The 19,828-nt window shown below is 41.8% G+C and overlaps 1 protein-coding gene and 1 long non-coding RNA gene across 4 annotated transcripts; both read right to left on the bottom strand.

The window, feature by feature from the left end:
- Nucleotides 1–318: 318 nt before the first annotated feature.
- On the bottom strand, nucleotides 319–18,932 carry LOC139573002 (gasdermin-E-like). Of its 3 annotated transcripts, none has more exons than XM_071395965.1 (10): nucleotides 18,664–18,932; nucleotides 16,839–17,091; nucleotides 16,431–16,635; nucleotides 11,930–12,104; nucleotides 9,896–10,016; nucleotides 9,575–9,700; nucleotides 9,206–9,333; nucleotides 2,848–3,019; nucleotides 2,667–2,740; nucleotides 319–733 (listed from the first exon to the last, which is right to left on the bottom strand). In XM_071395965.1, exons 2-10 carry the CDS (start codon nucleotides 17,059–17,061, stop codon nucleotides 506–508), a joined length of 1,452 nt encoding a protein of 483 aa, XP_071252066.1. In that variant the 5' UTR covers nucleotides 17,062–17,091; nucleotides 18,664–18,932; the 3' UTR covers nucleotides 319–505. The 3 variants fall into 3 exon arrangements, with proteins under 3 accessions (XP_071252066.1, XP_071252068.1, XP_071252067.1); XM_071395967.1 differs by having other exon boundaries at nucleotides 16,839–17,087; nucleotides 18,664–18,931; XM_071395966.1 differs by lacking the exon at nucleotides 18,664–18,932 and adding an exon at nucleotides 18,013–18,178.
- Nucleotides 4,423–9,194, bottom strand: LOC139573003 (uncharacterized). The gene is made up of 3 exons (XR_011674527.1): nucleotides 6,056–9,194; nucleotides 5,434–5,497; nucleotides 4,423–4,661 (listed from the first exon to the last, which is right to left on the bottom strand). It is a non-coding gene; the product is annotated as an uncharacterized lncRNA (long non-coding RNA).
- Nucleotides 18,933–19,828: the final 896 nt, after the last annotated feature.

The raw sequence follows: 19,828 nt of genomic DNA, 5'->3' as shown, positions 1-19,828 counted from the left end.
TTCTAGACATCAAGATTACCAGGGTGATGGACTTTCGTGGTTTTAATAAGTATACTTTTTGAACCTGGTAGCACAGTAATGTGACAAAGTTTACACTTTCAAATGAGTATAGAATAATAACAGACTTCACAGAAATGTTTTGAATATTCTTTGGACATGATTCTGGTGAACAGTATTTTTAACAGGATTCTGCTTCTGTTCTCGTCTTGTGGGTCACTTGACGATGCTCAGATGTAGGACCCTCCTCCCTCCCTCTGTAATGTGCCTTTATGTTGTATTATCTAATGATTAGAAGAATGGAGGTCGGGACGTCTGATATCGTTTGTTGAACTTTATTGAAAGCGTTACAAGGATACATACACTGTTGTTCACTAGTTCTTCAGCTCAACTAGTGCAGGAGTCAAATACTGGAATAGAATACTGAGTGTATCAGTTCAAACTGGATTTACAAGTTGCATGGACTCTCTCTCTCTCTCCCTCTCTCCCTCTCTCTCTCTCTCCCCTCTTACACTAAAGAGGCCAGGCCTTTCACAGTGATACTCATGACTAGAGGAAGGTATCCAGGCTGGTCCTTCATCTCTGTCCTCAGTGTGTCCTCCTCTCTCTTCAGTGTAACTTCAGAGTGACCAAAGAGACTCTCTGTCCTCACAAACACCTCCTCCTCAGTCAGAACAGCCAGACCTGCATCTCTCAGAGAGAGGGTCTCTCCACTCCCTGCTGCCACATGCTGCACCTGGAGGACAAGCAGCACAGGAATATATTGATATGCTTTATTTTCTGGGTCATTCTTGAATTAAGGTGGCATTTGCATCCCTCGACTTTGCAACAATGACAAACACTTTAAAATGACAAACAGTTAGACATTATACATGTTTTAATTGATATTGAACTGTTTATCAATGTGAAATCATAATAGAAGTCCTTTATAATGCAAAACTTTATTTGTATGCATTGTTTAAAGTACTTAGGGAAAGCAAATAGGCTTGTCCCAGTAGTGATGTGTAGAGTTGTAGTGACATGTTTCGGGGATTTAGAGACATCGATCTATTATTTTGAATGCTATAAAATAAACAAATGTATTTAATATCATTAGTGTTACTGCCTTGTAAATCACTCATTAAGGACCTTGAGCATTCTTTCCAGTGGCAAACTTATCTGGGTAGGGGTCTATATTAAATAAAATGATTAGCTAATCAGACCCTTTTAGTATGTCATACAGGTTATCATTCCATAGATAATTTGGTGTGTTTAAATAAAACGTGTAATTGGTGTAACTCAATTTAAATGAAGGGAAATTACATTCTGAGCAAAATGATTAATCAAATCTCTTTAGTAAATGATGAAGTAAATTACTTTTAAAGGTTAAATGACCTTAGATTTGAGATCGGTGGCCTAAATTACTAACAAATGTGTCATTGGTGAGACCTGTACTTTGATGCAACACATCATTCAGGGCAGCCCCACCACTATCCAGTAGATGGCGCTGTTCTGCATGTAATTCTGGCTTTCATTCATGTCACAACATTATATCAGTAAGCAAACACATTTGATTTGTAATTGCTTGAGCTAATAAAGCATACAGTACATGACCTGCTTCTCTGTTGTATTGTTATTTTGGTAAATGTTATTTGAGGAAAGGCAGCTCCCTAATGCAGCTGTTTCAGCCTCCCTCAGTGATCTGTTGTGGAGAGGCTAGCCAGGCCCACCTGGGTGCTGCTATAGAGATTCATTAGTAAGCCCAAGAAGGCTTGATGTCACATTTGCCACAGATAAATAGACGTCTTATCTCCTGTAGCAATTTCATAGTTGTTTATCGTCTTCTAGTTAGCTAGTTGAAAAGTCATCATACATCATGTCAACAATCTCCTAGCAAATTATTTTTAAACTTGTAGAGATAAAACATATTGGTGCTCATTAACCACTGAACAGACCTCAGTTAAAATAGAGCAAGTTATAAAATAATTAAACCTGAGTGGTTTGGCTAACAGCTGTTTGAGCTAGCTAGCTAGCTACTACATGTTGTTGTTAATGATTGATGTCAGAATGTAATAACCCATGGAACTGTATCTATGCAATGGTTGAAGAGAGGGAGTAGCTTTATAAACGTTGTTGCTTTATTCATAACCTGAGCATCTTGTTAACAGACAGGCAGAGGCAACTGCACTCAGAATGGTGTTCTGCTGCGTCCCAAAACTCTAACAATGATTAGCAATATTGCAGACCGATGCTGATATTGATTCTGAAGTAAAATAGACTTTACTCTATAAAGTATGCTGGACAACCGTGGTGTTCCTTGCAATAGGAACCAAAGATATGGGAAAGTAGCCTATACACTGGTCATAACCCTTATGTTATAACGTCTGTGTGTGTGGCTCAAACTCACTGCTGGGATTGGTAATTATTTATGACGGTGCATTCAATGTGTATTGTAGTAATGTATCGATGCATATTCACTTTTTTCATTGCGTTTGCCCCACCAATATTTTTGCCACTGGTTACCGTCATTGGTGTTGCTACTGGTTGTACAATGTTATCATAATGGTAGAAATATTTGTTTATTTAACATGGGAAGATATGCCCCAATACATTTACATAAACAAAAACCTAGAAAAATGAACTCCAGGTCATACAGGACTGGAGGCTCAATCAAGCAGGTGTGAACTCACCAGGATCTGCAGGGCCTGTAAGACTGGAGGACTGCAGCAGGATCCCAACACAGAGAGACCCTCATCTGTCATTCCTGAATAAATAAATATGCACACATAAAACCACAGTAGTGAACCTAGTTTCCCAGGAACTGATCAAATAATAACTGGAGAATCCTGTGTAAACTGCTCTCTATCTCACCGTCCATGGCACTGACAATGAGGTGGACAGCACTGAGAAGAGAGGATCTGATCTCGTCCTCATCCTTCCCAACACATTGGTCTACAAGATCCAGTTTGGCCTGGACTGTTTCCCTCTCAGACTCTTCCAGATCACCCAGGTCAGGAGTCTCACGATCACACATCTGATCCAGCTGTGACAAGACAGAGAGACAGAGAGAATATATTTAAGACTAGAGTATGTTACAGATTTTCTGGTTGATATATTAACCCCCTAGAGTTTTTTGATCCACTGGTGCGTCAATCTAAGTTACATAACAAAAAAATCCCCATCAAAATCTGTTAAAGCTAGAGATATGTGGTAGCTTCCGAACGGTTTGACCCACAAAACTACTCTATGGAAAAGGGAGACCTCCGTCCTCCGAATATACCTCCGACTTGGCGCAGCTAAGTGTCATCAATAAACGAGCGATATTAGCCAAATGGTCCACATTTACATATCCTTAAAAATGGTCCTATAGTAGTAGCCCTATAGTAGTAGCCCTATAGTAGCACTAGAGTAGCCCTATAGTAGTAGCCCTATAGTAGTAGTCCTATAGCAGCCCTATAGTAGCCCTATAGTAGTAGTCCTATAGAAGCCCTATAGTAGTAGCCCTATAGTAGTAGTCCTATAGTAGTAGCCCTACAGAAGCCCTATAGTTGTAGTCCTATAGTAGCCCTATAGTAGTAGTCCTATAGTAGTATCCCTATAGTGGTAGCCCTATAGTAGCCCTATAGTAGTAGCCCTATAGTAGTAACCCTATAGTAGCCCTATAGTAGTAGTCCTATAGTAGTATCCCTATAGTGGTAGCCCTATAGTAGCCCTATAGTAGTAGCCCTATAGTAACCCTATAGTAGTAGCCCTATGGTAGTAGCCCTATAGTAGTAGTCCTAAAGTAGTAGTCCAATAGTAGTAGCCCTACATAAGCCCTATAGTAGTAGCCCTATAGTAGTAGCCCTATAGTAGCCATCCTATAGTAGTAGCCCTATAGTAACTCTATAGTAGTAGCCCTATAGTAGTAGCCCTATAGTAGTAGCCCTATAGTAGTAGCTCTATAGTAGTAGCCCTATAGTAGCCCTATCATAGCCCTATACTAGTAGTCCTATATTATCCCTATAGTAGTAGCCCTATAGTAGTAGCCCTACAGTAGCCCTATAGTAGTAGTCCTATAGTAGTAGCCATCCTATAGTAGTAGCCCTATATTAACTCTATAGTAGTAGCCCTATAGTAGTAGCCCCATGGTAGCAGTCCTATGGTAGTAGCCCTATAGTAACTATATAGTAGTAGCCCTATAGTAGCCCTATAGTAGTAGCCCTATAGTAGCCCTATAGTAGTAGCCCTATAGTAGTAGCCTATACTAGTAGTCCTATATTATCCCTATAGTAGTAGCCCTATAGTAGTAGCCCTATAGTAGTAGCCCTATCATAGCCCTATACTAGTAGTCCTATATTATCCCTATAGTAGTAGCCCTATAGTAGTAGCCCTATAGTAGTAGCCCTATAGTTAGCCCTATAGTAGTAGCCCTATAGTAGCCCTATAGTAGTAGCCCTATAGTAGCCCTATAGTAGTAGCCCTACATAGCCCTATAGTAGCCATCCTATAGTAGTAGCCCTATATTAACTCTATAGTAGTAGCCCTATAGTAGTAGCCCCATGGTAGCAGTCCTATGGTAGTAGCCCTATACTAGTAGTCATATAGTAGCAGTCCTATGGTAGTAGCCCAACAGTTCCTCAGGTAATCCGGTCCAGCCCGCAGTCTCCAGTGTGGCTGCGGTGGTGCTGAAGCCTGGCTGGGACCTAGAGGAGCATAAGGAGGATGGGTTGGAGTTACGCCATACGTTACAGCAGTGTGAACGCTTATGTAATTCAGAGATGCTGATAAAGTTACCCCCTCAAATGGAACATTTGGATAACGATCAAACTAAGGATCTTATCCTATTGATAAATCGTTTTCTCAATGTGTTTCAGGACGTTCCAAGTCGCACGTCCATCTTGGAACATAACGTGGATTTGGGGAACGCTGCTCTTATACGTCAGTATCCGTACCTGGTTAATGCTGTAATAAATGCTGTCTTCATTGACCTTAACACATAGCTATAATACTGTTATAATGCCTTCCTTATTAAAGCAGACTTTGTTGCAAATATCTTGCTACACCCCACAGTTAAACACGTACTGCCCGTAACAGATACTAACCTCACTCCCACACGCAGGGGAGGATGGCTGACTCAGACCTTTTATGACCACTGATAAGGCAGGCATGCCACTATACGAGCACGCACATGCACACACACACACACCCTTGTTTCAGGCTGGGTTTCCAAGAACAAAGAACAGTGCCAAGAACCAATGGGACATTGACACCAGCCTGGAGGGGACGATCCTCCACTTACAACGACCAGTCAGGAGCACGAACTACCAGAATCTACCTACGTCATTCACTGTATAACATGCACTGCACACTATGTTTCGGGGCTCTCTTCTGCTAGTTCCTTCTGAGCTAAATGAACGAGGCCGTGCACGCTTTGCTCAGATATCTTTACCTCCAAATAAACGGTCTTTACTATACCTTATCCACCTCGTCCAGCGTCTCAACTTGGTCTCATTTCTCAAGTAACGATTCATCAACAATGCTAAGAAAAGGGAGGTAATGAAAAGTGAGGTAGTTTATTTATTACAGAATGACATGGCAAAACCAAGTAACAGCTCTTGGAGTTCCCCGTGTATTCTTGTTCCTAAACCTGACGGTACGTCCCGTTTATGTACGGACTATCGTCTGGTAAATGCAGTTACAAAGTCAGATTATTTTCCTCTACCTCACTTAGATGACTGCATTGATAGAATTGGCTCTGCTGCTTACGTAAGTAAATTAGATTTGCTAAAAGGTTATTGGCAGGTGCCTCTGACCTCTCGAGCTTCTGACTTATCGGCTTTCGTTACGTCTGATAACTTCGTACAATACACTGTGATGCCCTTTGGAATGTGTAATGCACCTGCTACTTTTCAGCGGCTAGTTAACATTGTGTTCGCGGATGTGCCAAACTGTACTGCTTACCTAGACGATGTGGTGATTCATTCGTCTACTTGGTCTGATCATTTCGCCACCTTAAATGGTGTTTCAGCGGTTGGAGAATGCTTCTTTAACCCTCAATTTGGCCAAGTGTGAGTTTGGGAAGGCTACTGTGACTTACTTGGGGAAACAAGTGGGACGAGGTCAAGTGCGCCCAGTAACTGGTAAAGTGGAAGCAATTGTTGCTTTTCCTGCTCCCATGACTCGCCACCAGTTGCGCAGATTCCTGGGGATGGTAAGGTACTATCATACATTCTGTAAGAATTTCTCGAAGGTAGTAGCTCCCCTTACATCTCTGCTTAGTCCCAAGGTACCATTTAAGTGGTCCCAGGACTGTAACTATGCTTTTGAGTCCGCTAAAGCGCTACTTTGTAGTGCCCCAGTGCTTGCCGCCCCCAACTTTGACAAACCTTTTAAGTTGGAGGTAGACGCTAGTATAGTGGGGGTGCGTGCGGTTCTCTTGCAGGAAGATTAAGAGGGAGTGGATCGGCCCGTCAGTTTCTTCTCCCGTAAGTTCAACTCGTGTCAGTCAAGGTAGTAGTAGTCCAACATTGAACAAGAGACGCTGGCTTTATTGCTAGCCTTACAGTTCTTTGAAGTATATGTGGGCTCCAGTGCCTTGCCTGTACTGGTCTTCACGGACCATAATCCCTTAGTGTTTTTTGAAGCAAATGTACAATCAGAACTGCCGCCTTATGCGGTGGGCTCTGATTGTACAAGGGTACAATGTACAGATAAAGTATGTGAAAGGTTCTGCGAATGTGGTTGCCAACGCTCTATCACGGGTTTAGTAACTGGGGATGCGTTGGTTTTTGTTATTGAAAACTGTATGTTTGCATGTTTTGTGGTGGGCGTGTTACGCTCCCCAGTTCCTGTGTTGTGGTTTTGTTTGTATGTGTGTGTTTCAGGATGGCTTCCTAAAAAAAATGAAAAAAGGATGGCTTCCTGAATTTCCCCAAGCAGCTGATTGGTCGGCCCCATTGATGATTGGAGAGCTGACCCCGCCCCCTCGTCAGGATACAGCTGTATCCCATTACAGACTCCTTCTCCAGCTATATAAGCCAATGTTCCTTTACAGAGAGAAGAGCTGAAGGTTATAGCATATGTTGGTTGTTTCTCAGGAAGTGATTTGGTATGTACTATGTTAGTTGTTGCTGATGGTTCTGTGATTGTAGCTGAGGGTGATATCCTGTGTTGGTTGTTTCTTAGAAAGAGCTTATTGTTATATCCTGTATTGGTTGTTGCTCAGAGTTTCTTTGATATCTTTTGTTGGTTGTTGCTCAAATAGTTTGTGTATAGTATTTTGTAGCCGGTCCTGCAAAGGTATGTGTATGCCAAAAGGACTGTTTGTGATTAGTAATTATTCTGATTTTGTTCCTGGGGGGAAGGTGCTTAGGCAAGAGGCCTGCAGGCATACATAACCTGTAGTATTTACTGTCTATGCACACTAGGTAAGACCTGGGCGGACCATCCTGTGTATTTTGGTTAGTGCATCAGGTGGTGCTAGTTGGGGAAGTTGTGGGTAAGCAGGTAAGGTAGATATTTACTTGCTTTGGTTCCGTGCAGCCCCTCTTCCCCAAATTTACCGTGTGAAGGAATAAATTCCAAGTAAACGGTCAATTCTCTGCCTTTTGTCATCCTTACTCGCACCTACAGTCCCATACCACTTTCACTCCACGGGAAGTTGAGTTGTGGCAGGGTGTTGCGTTCCCTCTTCCTAGAGGCGTATGTAACATCCTGTAGTAGTCCTCTATTAGCCCTATCATAGCCCTATAGTAGCAGTCCTATGGTAGTAGACTACTATAAGACTACTACAGGGTTACTCTAGGACTACTACTATAGGATGGCTACTACTATAGGGCTACTATACGACTACTACTATAGGGCTACTATACGACTACTACTATAGGGCGGCTACTATACGACTACTACTATAGGGCTACTACTATAGGACTACTACTATAAAGTTAATATAAGACTACTACTACAGGGTTACTCTAGGGCTACTACTACTCTAGGGCTGCTACTGTGGGGCGTCTACTATAGGGCTAGTAATCCTATAGTATTAGTCCTATACGACAAGCGGATCGCCATCGGACCCCGGCTCCCCGGTATCGTCTTGTGCAGAAGGTATGGCTCACCACCCGGGATCTGCCCCTCCGGGTGGAGTCTCGCAAACTGTCCCCCTGGTTTATCGTCCCTTTCCCCATCTCCAAGGTCATTAGCCCCTCTGCTGTTAGTCTTCTGTTGCACGTACACTTCGTATACACCCCACCTTTCATGTGTCCCGTATCAAGCCCGTGTCTCACAGTCCCTTGTCTTCCATTTCCAAGCCCTCCCCGGGTCGTCGATGGCCATCCGGCATACACGGTGAGACGGCTCCTGAGGGTTCGACCACGGGCAGGGGTTTCCAGTACCTGGTTGACTGGGAGGGTTATGGCCCGGAGGAGAGGTGCTGGGACCCCGCTAGAGACATCCTCGCCGACTTCTACCGCTGGCACCCCGGTCAGCCAGGTATGTGCCCAGGTAGGATGCCAGGTGGCGCCCCTAGAGGGTGGGTGTACTGTCACACCCTGATCTGTTTCACCTGTCTTTGTGCTTGTCTCCAACCCCCTCCAGGTGTCGCCCGTCTTCCCCATTATCCTGTGTACTTATACCTGTGTTCTCTGTTTCTGTTGCCAGTTCGTCTTGTTTGTCAAGCTTACCAGTGTTTGTCCTGTCAGCGCCTGTCTTTTCCCAGCCTCTATTTCTCGCCCTCCTGGTTTGATTCTTACCTGTCCTGAGCCTGCCTACCGTCCTGTACCTTTGCCTCTGTTGCTGAAATAAACATTGTTACTTCAACTCAGTCTGCATCTGGGTCTTACCTTATCCTGATCATACTCTTTTTCCTCTAACATTCACTTACTTAATTGAAAAAGGCCTCAATCTAACAGTAAACAGTAGCCTAGACAAAGGCTCCTTTTACTCGCGCTCTCTCTCTCTCTCTCTCCCTCTCCTCAGCAGCGGGGGCACGTGAGGTGAGTGGCCGGAATCAGTTTCAGTTGGACATAAGCTATACATTTTATTGAGTTGCAATTGGCTGAAACCGATAACAAGAGGACGGGTCCAATCAGGTCCATTTGGTAAATCAATTGTAATTGCACATACCAAGACCCGTGGCAATTAGATCAGACCCGACCCAGAGCCGAGACAAAAGTCATAATTTAGGACCCCGGACCCACCTGGGTTGGATTTCGGATCTGTTGGACCCGTGAAGAGCTCTACCACTCACCACACTCTCCAGCACACTGACTGCCTCTCTGTCCTCCATGGTTGTCTTGAGGAGCTGGAGCAGAGAGGAACGTTTGGCAACCGGCAGAGCTGACAGCAGCTGGAAATGACCACTCAGTTTCTCCAGTTCTGTCAACACACAAACACAGACCATTTTGTCAAAGTGTCATATTTTTATGTAACAAATAATTTATTTGTATATTCCAAGTGTGGAAACATTAATCAAAGAGAACGATTTAAATATGACACATTCCATTCAGTAGACTACAAGTTGACCAGACGTTCCATTCAGTAGACTACATTACAAGTTGACTAGTGGGTCCATTCAGTAGACTTGACTACATGTTGACCACTAGACAGGAGACATTACCTTTGTTCAGATTTAGGTGGCTGTTGGCAGCAAAGTCACCTCTCAGGTCCATAATTCCATCCCCTTCAATCTCATCCTTTGACCAAACCTTTTCAAAGCCCCCATTGTTGCAAATGAGGCACAGCTCTGTGGACAAGAGCAGACAACAGTCATAACCAGTCACACACAGACAGATACAGTGGCTGTACTAAATAGTGGATATACTAAATACAGTGGCTGTACTAAATACAGTGAGGAACATAGACACTGGCTGTGTACTTTATCATGGTACTTTACCATGCAGCTATACCTGGGACATTCATAAACCATACACTTCCTCACCAAACTGTCCATTGCATTTGACGTAGAGTTCAATCAGACTGTAGGCCATGACAGTATTTGCAGGAATACCCAGTGACACATCACTATCTGTCTGAGTACTGCCGCTCTGCTTCATAGAGGCCTGTGGAAAACATTTAAAATTAGTCAGAGACGTTTGGTGCACAGATGACCCAGATTCTAACCCAGACAGTCATCTATTCTACACCATTTCATTTTCAGGAAGTGGTTCTAATGATAAAAACACGATTTGCTGCATTTTGAGAAGTGTAACTTGCTCATTTATTTGGGGATTTCACCTAATTTGAACAGTCTCATAAAGAGCATAGGTCCAACTTCGTTAAAAAAAACATGTTTTCCATCTCAAGAGGTATTTTTTTAATGATTATAGTAAGTGCCTATTAAGTAACAAGGTTGACCATATCAGGGTTGACCATTTTAAATCAGCCATAAATATCCTTGTGACAGGGGGAATGGAAGCCTGTTATCTATGGATAACAGGTCTGAAGTGTTACGTTCGACCCACTCAGTTTTCCACCACAAAACACCAGAAAATTTACTAAAAGAGTATAACTATTTTACCTGCTTTTACACCATGATTTGACTATTAGATGTTCAATATTTCTTTAGAAAACAGTTTCACCATATTAAAACAAGAGTTCAGTTCACGTAACAGGGTTGACCGTAAAAATATGAACAGATGTAAATAAATACAAATCTTCAGAAATGACTTTGTCAAAACAACAAGAGAACTAGGGCTTTTACAATGATGGTGAAAAGTTGGGATAAGTGGGTTAAACATTTTCCAGAAGTCACAGTCAAAATGCTGAATTGTGGCATTTTAGAAAGTCTTTATTCAAATAAAAAATTGTACTGAAAATATCAAAGGTACTCTGAGTATTACGACTACTGAACAGACATCTGTGAGTATTACGACTACTGAACAGACATCTGTGAGTATTACCACTACTGAACAGACATCTGTGACTATTACGACTACTGAACAAACATCTGTGAGTATTACGACTACTGAACAGACATCTGTGAGTAATACCACTACTGAACAGACATCTGTGACTATTACCACTACTGAACAGACATCTGTGAGTATTACCACTACTGAACAGACATCTGTGAGTATTACGACTACTGAACAGACATCTGTGAGTATTACCACTACTGAACAGACATCTGTGACTATTACGACTACTGAACAGACATCTGTGAGTATTACCACTACTGAACAGACATCTGTGACTATTACGACTACTGAACAAACATCTGTGAGTATTACGACTACTGAACAGACATCTGTGAGTAATACCACTACTGAACAGACATCTGTGACTATTACCACTACTGAACAGACATCTGTGAGTATTACCACTACTGAACAGACATCTGTGAGTATTACCACTACTGAACAGACATCTGTGACTATTACGACTACTGAACAAACATCTGTGAGTATTACCACTACTGAACAGACATCTGTGACTATTACCACTACTGAACAGACATCTGTGAGTATTACCACTACTGAACAGACATCTGTGAGTATTACCACTACTGAACAGACATCTGTGAGTATTACCACTACTGAACAGACAGACATCTGTGAGTATTACCACTACTGAACAGACATCTGTGACTATTACCACTACTGAACAGACATCTGTGACTATTACGACTACTGAACAGACATCTGTGAGTATTACCACTACTGAACAGACATCTGTGAGTATTACCACTACTGAACAGACATCTGTGACTATTACGACTACTGAACAGACATCTGTGAGTATTACCACTACTGAACAGACATCTGTGAGTATTACCACTACTGAACAGACATCTGTGATCTGTCAATATGGTCCTGACATTGACTTTATCTATGAAGGCCTAGCTATCATAAAGTGAGATTATTGAGATTAAAAATCTATTTTAGAACAGAGATTATTTAAATCTGAGTTACCAGTAAAATATGAGGAAAATATCATTCACTTCAGTAGAACACTTGGTAATATTTCCTCCTACCTTCCGGCTCAGGAACACACAGACGCTCACGTTGGCTGCTGCATTGCCACGCTTCCGGACATTGTTTGTGACCGGACAAGGTAGTGACGTCATAATCCTCTCCGTCAAGACGCCTAACACTGCTCTGGGATTCACACGGGTCTGCTTGATCACAGGATGGGACATGTCCAGAACTCTGCAGGAGGGACACATTTTAGGTCATATTTCATAGAAATCTGGAAACACTGGAAAGCTACTTTAAAAGTAAAAAAATGGATGTACCAATCACAGACTGTCCCTTTAAACTAAGATAGTAGTGAAAACAGTGAGGAGGTAGTTCAAGTTTAAGGAAGTTGCTAAACCAGTACAGTTCCACTTCTTTGTTGTCTGAAAGCACCTCAACCTGAAAATGTCCTTTTTACACAAAAGATACCTGCCTGATGTCATTTGCAACCAGTTTTGCCCGCTGCTCTTGGGTCTTGGAGAGTCCTTGGGAAGGTGAACTGTATGATGTATTATGACTGTATTATGACTGTAATGACTGTAATGACTGTATTATGACTGCAATGACTGTATTATGACTAAATATGACTGTTATGACTGTATTATAACTATGTTGACTGTATTCTGACTGTATTAGACTGTATATGACTGTATTATGGCTGTATTATGACTGTATTAGACTGTATATGACTGTATTATGGCTGTATTATGACTGTATTAGACTGTATATGACTGTATTATGGCTGTATTATGACTGTATATAACTGTATTATGATGTATTATGACTGTATTATGACTATATTAAGACTTATGACTGTATATGACTATTGGGACTATATTATGACTGTATTATGACTGTATATGACTGTATTATGACGTATTATGACTGTGTTATGACTGTATTATGATGTTATATGACTGTATTATGACATTATGACTGTGTTATAACTGTATTATGACGCAGTATGACTATTAGTGTATTTTGACTAGTATGACTGTATATAACTGTTATTATGACTGTATATGACTGGCAATTACTGTATTATGACTGTATTGTGACTGTATTGTGACTGTATTATGACTGTACTGTGACGGTATTATGATGTATTGTGACTGTATTGTGACTGTATTATGACTGTATTGTGACTGTATTATGATGTATTGTTACTGTTTTGTGACTGTATTGTGACTGTATTATGATGTATTGTGACTGTATTGTGACTGTACGGTGACTGTATTATGATGTATTGTTACTGTTTTGTGACTGTATTGTGACTGTATTATGACTGTATTGTGACTGTATTGTGACTATTGTGACTGTACTGTGACTGTATTATGATGTATTGTTACTGTTTTGTGACTGTATTGTGACTGTATTGTGACTGACTGTATTATGACTGTATTAGACGTTTTCGTCTTTTGAGCTTTTAGTCATGAAATCTATGTAGCCTACTCAATCACTTTTTATAGCTACTGTTTACAGGCCTCCTGGGCCATATACAGCGTTTCTCACTGAGTTCCCTGAATTCCTATCGGACCTTGTAGTCATAGCAGATAATATTCAAATTTTTGATGACTTTTCTGGGTCAAGCCAAACCTTGACCCAGAAAATATAAAAAACTATCGGCCTATATCGATTCTTCCATTCCTCTCAAAAAAAATGAAAAAGCTGTTGCGCAGCAACTCACTGCCTTCCTGAGGACAAACAATGTATACGAAATGCTTCAGTCTGGTTTTAGACCCCATCATAGCACTGAGACTGCACTTGTGAAGGTGGTAAATGACCTTTTAATGCTCTGCATCTGTCCTCGTGCTCCTAGACCTTAGTGCTGCTTTTGATACCATCGATCACCACATTCTTTTGGTAAGATTGGAAAGCCCTAATTGGTCTACACGGACATGTTCTGGCCTGGTTTAGATCTTATCTGTCGGAAAGATATCAGTTTGTGTCTGTGGATGGTTTGTCCTCTGACAAATCAACTGTAAATTTCAGTGTTCCTCAAGGTTCCGTTTTAGGACCACTATTGTTTTCACTATATTTCACTATATATTTTACCTCTTGGGGATGTAATTCGAAAACATAATGTTAACTTTCACTGCTATGCGGATGACACACAGCTGTACATTTCGATTAAACATGGTGAAGCCCCAAAATTGCCCTCGCTTGAAGCCTGCGTTTCAAACATAAGGAAGTGGATGGCTGCAAATGTTCTACTTTTAAACTCGGAAAAAACAGAGATGCTTGTTCTAGGTCCCAAGAAACAAAGAGCTCTTCTGTTGAATCTGACAATTAATCTTGATGGTAGTACAGTCGTCTCAAATAAAACTGTGAAGGGCCTTGGCGTTACTCTGGACCCTGATCTCTCTTTTGACAAACATATCAAGACTGTTTCAAGGACAGCTTTTTTCCATCTACGTAACATTGCAAATATCAGACATTTTCTGTCCAAAAATGATGCAGAACAAATTACCCCTGCTTTTGTCACTTCTAGGTTATTTTATTTTTATTTTTTTTATTTCACCTTTATTTAACCAGGTAGGCTAGTTGAGAACAAGTTCTCATTTGCAACTGCGACCTGGCCAAGATAAAGCATAGCAGTGTGAACAGACAACACAGAGTTACACATGGAGTAAACAATAAACAAGTCAATAACATGGTAGAAAAAAAAAAGAGAATCTATATACAATGTGTGCAAAAGGCATGAGGTAGGCAATAAATCGAATAATTACAATTTAGCAGATTAACACTGGAGTGATAAATCATCAGATGATCATGTGCAAGAAGAGATACTGGTGTGCAAAAGAGCAGAAAAGTAAATAAATAAAAGCAGTATGGGGGTGAGGTAGGTAAATTGGGTGGGTAGTTTACAGATGGACTATGTTAGACTACTGCAATGCTCTACTTTCCAGCTACCCGGATAAAGCACTAAATAAACTTCAGTTAGTGCTAAATACGGCTGCTAGAATCCTGACTAGAACCAAAACATTTGATCATATTACTCCAGTGCTAGCCTCCCTACACTGGCTTCCTGTTAAGGCAAGGGCTGATTTCAAGGTTTTACTGCTAACCTAAAAAGCATTACATGGGCTTGCTCCTACCTATCTTTCTGATTTGGTCCTGCCGTACATACCTACACGTACGCTACGGACACAAGACGCAGGCCTCCTAATTGTCCCTAAAATTTCTAAGCAAACAGCTGCAGGCAGGGCTTTCTCCTAGATAGCTAAATTTTTATGGAATAGTCTGCCTACCCATGTGAGAGCCACAGACTCGGTCTCAACCTTGAAGTCTTTATTGAAGACTCATCTCTTCAGTAGGTCCTATGATTGAGTGTAGTCTGGCCCAGGAGTGTGAAGGTGAACGAACCTCCCTTGCTGTCTCTGCCTGGCCGGTTCCCCTCTCTCCACTGGTATTCTCTGCCTCTAACCCTATTACAGGGGCTGAGTCACTGGCTTACTGGTGCTCTTCCATGCCGTCCCTAGGAGGGGTGCGTCACTTGAGTGGGTTGAGTCACTGACGTGGTCTTCCTGTCTGGGTTGGCACCCCTGTTGGGTTGTGCTGTGGTGGAGATCTTTGTGGGCTATACTCGGCCTCGTCTCAGGATGGTACGTTGGTGGTTGAAGATATCCCTCTAGTGGTGTGGGGGCTGTGCTTTGGCAAAGTGGGTGGGGTTATATCCTGCCTGCTTGGCCCTGTCCGGGGGTTTCTTCGGATGGGGCCACAGTCTCCTAATCCCTCCTGTCTCAGCCTCCAGTATTTATGTCGGGGGGCTAGGGTCAGTCTGTTATATCTGGAGTATTTCTCCTGTCTTATTCGGTGTCCTGTGTGAATTTAAGTTTGTTCTCTCTTTCTTTCGCTCTCTCAGAGGACCTGAGCCCTAGGACCATGCCTCAGGACTACCTGGCATGATGACTCCTTGCTGTCCCCAGTCCACCTGGCCGTGCTGCTGCTCCAGTTTCAACTGTTCTGCCTGCGGCTATGGAAGCCTGACCTGTTCACTGGACGTGCTACCTGTCCCAGACCTGCTGTTTTCAACTCTCTAGAGACAGCAGGAGCGGTAGAGATACTCTCAATGATCGGCTATGAAAAGCCAGCTGACATTTACTCCTGAGGTGCTGACTTGTTGCACCCTCGACAACCACTGTGATTATTATTATTTGACCATGCTGGTCATTTATGAACATTTGAACATCATGGCCATGTTCTGTTATAATCTCCACCCGGCACAGCCAGAAGAGGACTGGCCACCCTTCATAGCCTGGTTCCTCTCTAGGTTTCTTCCTAGGTTTTGGCCTTTCTAGGGAGTTTTTCCTAGCCACTGTGCTTCTACACCCGCATTGCTTGGTGTTTGGGGTTTTAGGCTGGGTTTCTGTACAGCACTTTGATATATCAGCTGATGTAAGAAGGGCTATATAAATACATTTGATTTTGATTTGATTTGTATTATGATTGTATTATGACTGTATTGTGACTGTATTAAGACTGTACTGAACATGCATACAGTATAGGGTAACTCACCTGTCTTTTGAGTAGTTATGTAAGTCCTTCACATCAACCTTCTCTTTGTTCAGGCTGCCAAGGGACAGCTTCTGTTTGGTGGACCATTTCCCTCCCACGGTAATGTTGAAATCAGCCAACTTTGACTCCACGTTTCCGTCTGCGTTCATTTCTTTTTTGTCACCAAATGTCCCACTGTAGTCCACAAAGTCACACTCCTTGACAGCTGAGGGAAAGTTCAACATTTGAATGGACTCTATGCTATTATACCATAGCACATATCTATAACAGCCACATCCATGACATTATAATTGTCCTATTCTCCTCAGTAAAACAAGAGAAGGATAAATAATTAAATCAATGGTCAGATATTTTAGAACAACATCAACCCATAGTTATTTGTCACTAGCGGGCTGCTCTGGTGCTTACTTGGGCTTAAAGGTGTGTTTCCAGGCTCTCCAGGCTTCAGGACATCACCGAGGGTAAAGCCAGGGGACTGGTATTTGGGTTCCTGCCAGAAGCATCTGTTCCTGGTCTTGACAATGAGTGATCGGAGATTCAGTTTGTCTGTGTCGTTCAGACTGGACACAGGGATCAGGCGTCCCTCATGATCTGTGTCCTTAACAAAGGCTTTTGTGGCTTTGGCAAACATCTGAGAGATGGTGATGGATCGTGTTTCTGGCTGCAGCAGATGACAAAGACACAAATGACAAAGACGTCTAAGAAACAAAACTAGGATGAACACATGAAGACTCAATAAAACATCTTCTGGAGAGCATTCTAAATACATTTCACAGTTGGCAAGACACTCAATAATGCAAACACAATCTCTTTGAAAGGTTCACTTTCCCTGGGAAAAGAGTGGATCAGAACAGAGTAGCATTGCTTTAGACATGACAGGAAAGGATATAAACAGGATATAATTTCAGTCAAAAACATTGGTTGTGTATCATTCAAGGCCATCCATAGCATGCTGTAGATTTTTCTTCATTTTTATATCGCAAAAATTAGCCAGAGTTTAAATACTAGGTTCTCAATGCTTCTTCCTCTGGGTCCTTACGACACTGATAAATTGTAAAGATACAGTTTGTTATTAAGAATTACATACTATAATGTCTAAAATGCAGGGTGCAGGGAATTGGCTGTCATCCATGTTTAGGTCCTTGGTACATGCCAAGTTACTGCTTCTGGACATTGTTTGTGACCAGGCAAGGTTGTGATGTCATAATCCTCTCCGTCAAGATGCCTAACACTACCCTGGGATTCACACGGGTCTGCTTGATCAGAGGATGGGACATGTCCAGAACTCTGCAGGAGGGACCCATTATAATCTGAGCCCTGACATTAGCCCTGTACAAACTTAAAGGAGAATGCCACCACTTTTTAACCTCATATTCATAATCAAATGTTCCTGATAGATCCTTTGCTGAATACCTGACACCTAAATTAGGATTTCAAGTCAGGAACAATTTTTTATTAACATTCAATAGAAAGCAAACAACCTAACGTTCACTTCTAATGAAAGTTGTATGTATACCTTGCTCTTACAACAAAGGGTATAACATAAACAAGCAGAGGAAACTAAAATAACCACACTTCTTACCCTTTACTTTGAAAGTTGAAAATAGTTTGATCTTGATTCAAATCAGCAATGAACAGATACTGTACTATTAGATAAGATGCAAGATAACGCCTTTGAATTTGGCTTATCTACCAAATAAGTGGTTGAAAATATCAGTCCAACTTCCGTTACTAGCGAATTCACAGACTTGACACCAAGGCTTTGTGCTAACCACAGAAATATAGCCTACCACTTTAGACAGCCTACATCTGTGGTTATGCATGTGCGACTACACCCAGTCACATAAATCTACACTCTTAGAATTTTTTTTCCAAAAGGGTTCTTCAGGCTGTCACCATAGAACCCTTCTTAGTTCCAGGTAGAACCATTTTGGGTTCCATGTAGAACCTTCTGTAGAAAGGGTTCTACATGGAACCCTAAAACTGTCCTACTGGGAACCAAAAGGGTTCTACCTGAAACCAACAAGGGTTCTTCAAAGGGTTATCCTATGGGGACAGCCAAAGAACCCTTTTAGGTTCTAGATAGCACCATTTTCTGTGTGTGGCTAAACTTCCAACATTCTAATATCAATGTTGGCACAGCTATCCAACGCATATATGTATCCAAAACATAACCTGAAAGAGCAGTATTTCATTGTAGTATTTCATAATCTGCAAGAGCTTCAATACTTACAGTTTTTCACAGTTTCTTCCTTCAGGTCCTATTGAGTCTGACAATTTTTGACTTCAATCACTGTGTAACATCATGGGTAACTCTGGGCATCGGCTTTCAGTTGAAAAAAATGCACGCTCTTTTGGTACTTTAAACCAGCACAGCAGCTTTCACCGATCATAGTGTGTGTTTATAAAGATGTTACTTTTCTTTTTAAACGTCCTCTTCCACATATATAAGAGGGTAGCTTACTTATCTTTTGAGTTGTTAAGTAACCCTTTTACTTCCTCTTTCTTCAGTCTCACTTCCTCTTTCTTCAAAGGACGACTCGAGTGTGGAGACGTCTTCAGTCCAAGAATTAAAGTTTAAATCCACTGCATCTGCCTCCAATTGTGTCCCCATGTCTACGCTGGCTTCTCCGCTGTCACAAAATGTCCCACTGTAGTCCACAAAGTCACTCTCCTTGACAGCTGAGGGAAAGTTCAACATCACCATGGACTCTATTATGCCACAAAACACATATCTGTAACAGCCACATCCATCACATGATCATTTTCATTATCTATTCAGACATAGACTAACATAAATAATAAAATCAAATATCTTTCACAAAAACAACAACAACAATGACACAGGAGATGCATTCCAAATGCCCCCATAGTCTGAGTTTCTTCCCCCATAGTTTGAGTTTCTACCCCCATAGTCTGAGTTTCTTCCCCCATAGTCTGAGTTTCTTCCCCCATAGTTTGAGTTTCTACCCCCATAGTTTGAGTTTCTACCCCCATAGTCTGAGTTTCTACCCCCATAGTTTGAGTTTCTTCCCCCATAGTCTGAGTTTCTTCCCCCATAGTTTGAGTTTCTACCCCCATAGTCTGAGTTTCTTCCCCCATAGTTTGAGTTTCTTCCCCCATAGTTTGAGTTTCTTCCCCCATAGTCTGAGTTTCTTCCCCCATAGTTTGAGTTTCTACCCCCATAGTCTGAGTTTCTACCCCCATAGTTTGAGTTTCTTCCCCCATAGTCTGAGTTTCTACCCCCATAGTCTGAGTTTCTACCCCATAGTCTGAGTTTCTACCCCATAGTCTGAGTTTCTACCCCCATAGTTTGAGTTTCTACCCCCATAGTCTGAGTTTCTACCCCCATAGTCTGAGTTTCTACCCCCATAGTCTGAGTTTCTACCCCATAGTCT

The sequence above is a fragment of the Salvelinus alpinus genome, chromosome 4 (genome assembly GCF_045679555.1).
Source record: "Salvelinus alpinus chromosome 4, SLU_Salpinus.1, whole genome shotgun sequence".
NCBI lineage: Eukaryota > Metazoa > Chordata > Actinopteri > Salmoniformes > Salmonidae > Salvelinus > Salvelinus alpinus.
Note: the sequence above shows the minus strand (reverse complement) of the source record. Positions and strands in the feature narration are given on the sequence as shown.

Coding starts and splice junctions, on each gene's coding strand:
- LOC139573002 (XM_071395965.1), bottom strand. CDS start 17,061: ATGTTTGCCAAAGCCACAAAAGCCTTTGTTAAGGACACAGATCATGAG. Junction 12,105..16,430: donor CATAACTACTCAAAAGACAG/GTGAGTTACCCT, acceptor TCCCTCCTGCAG/AGTTCTGGACATGTCCCATC. Junction 2,741..2,847: donor CATTGTCAGTGCCATGGACG/GTGAGATAGAGA, acceptor TTATTTATTCAG/GAATGACAGATGAGGGTCTC.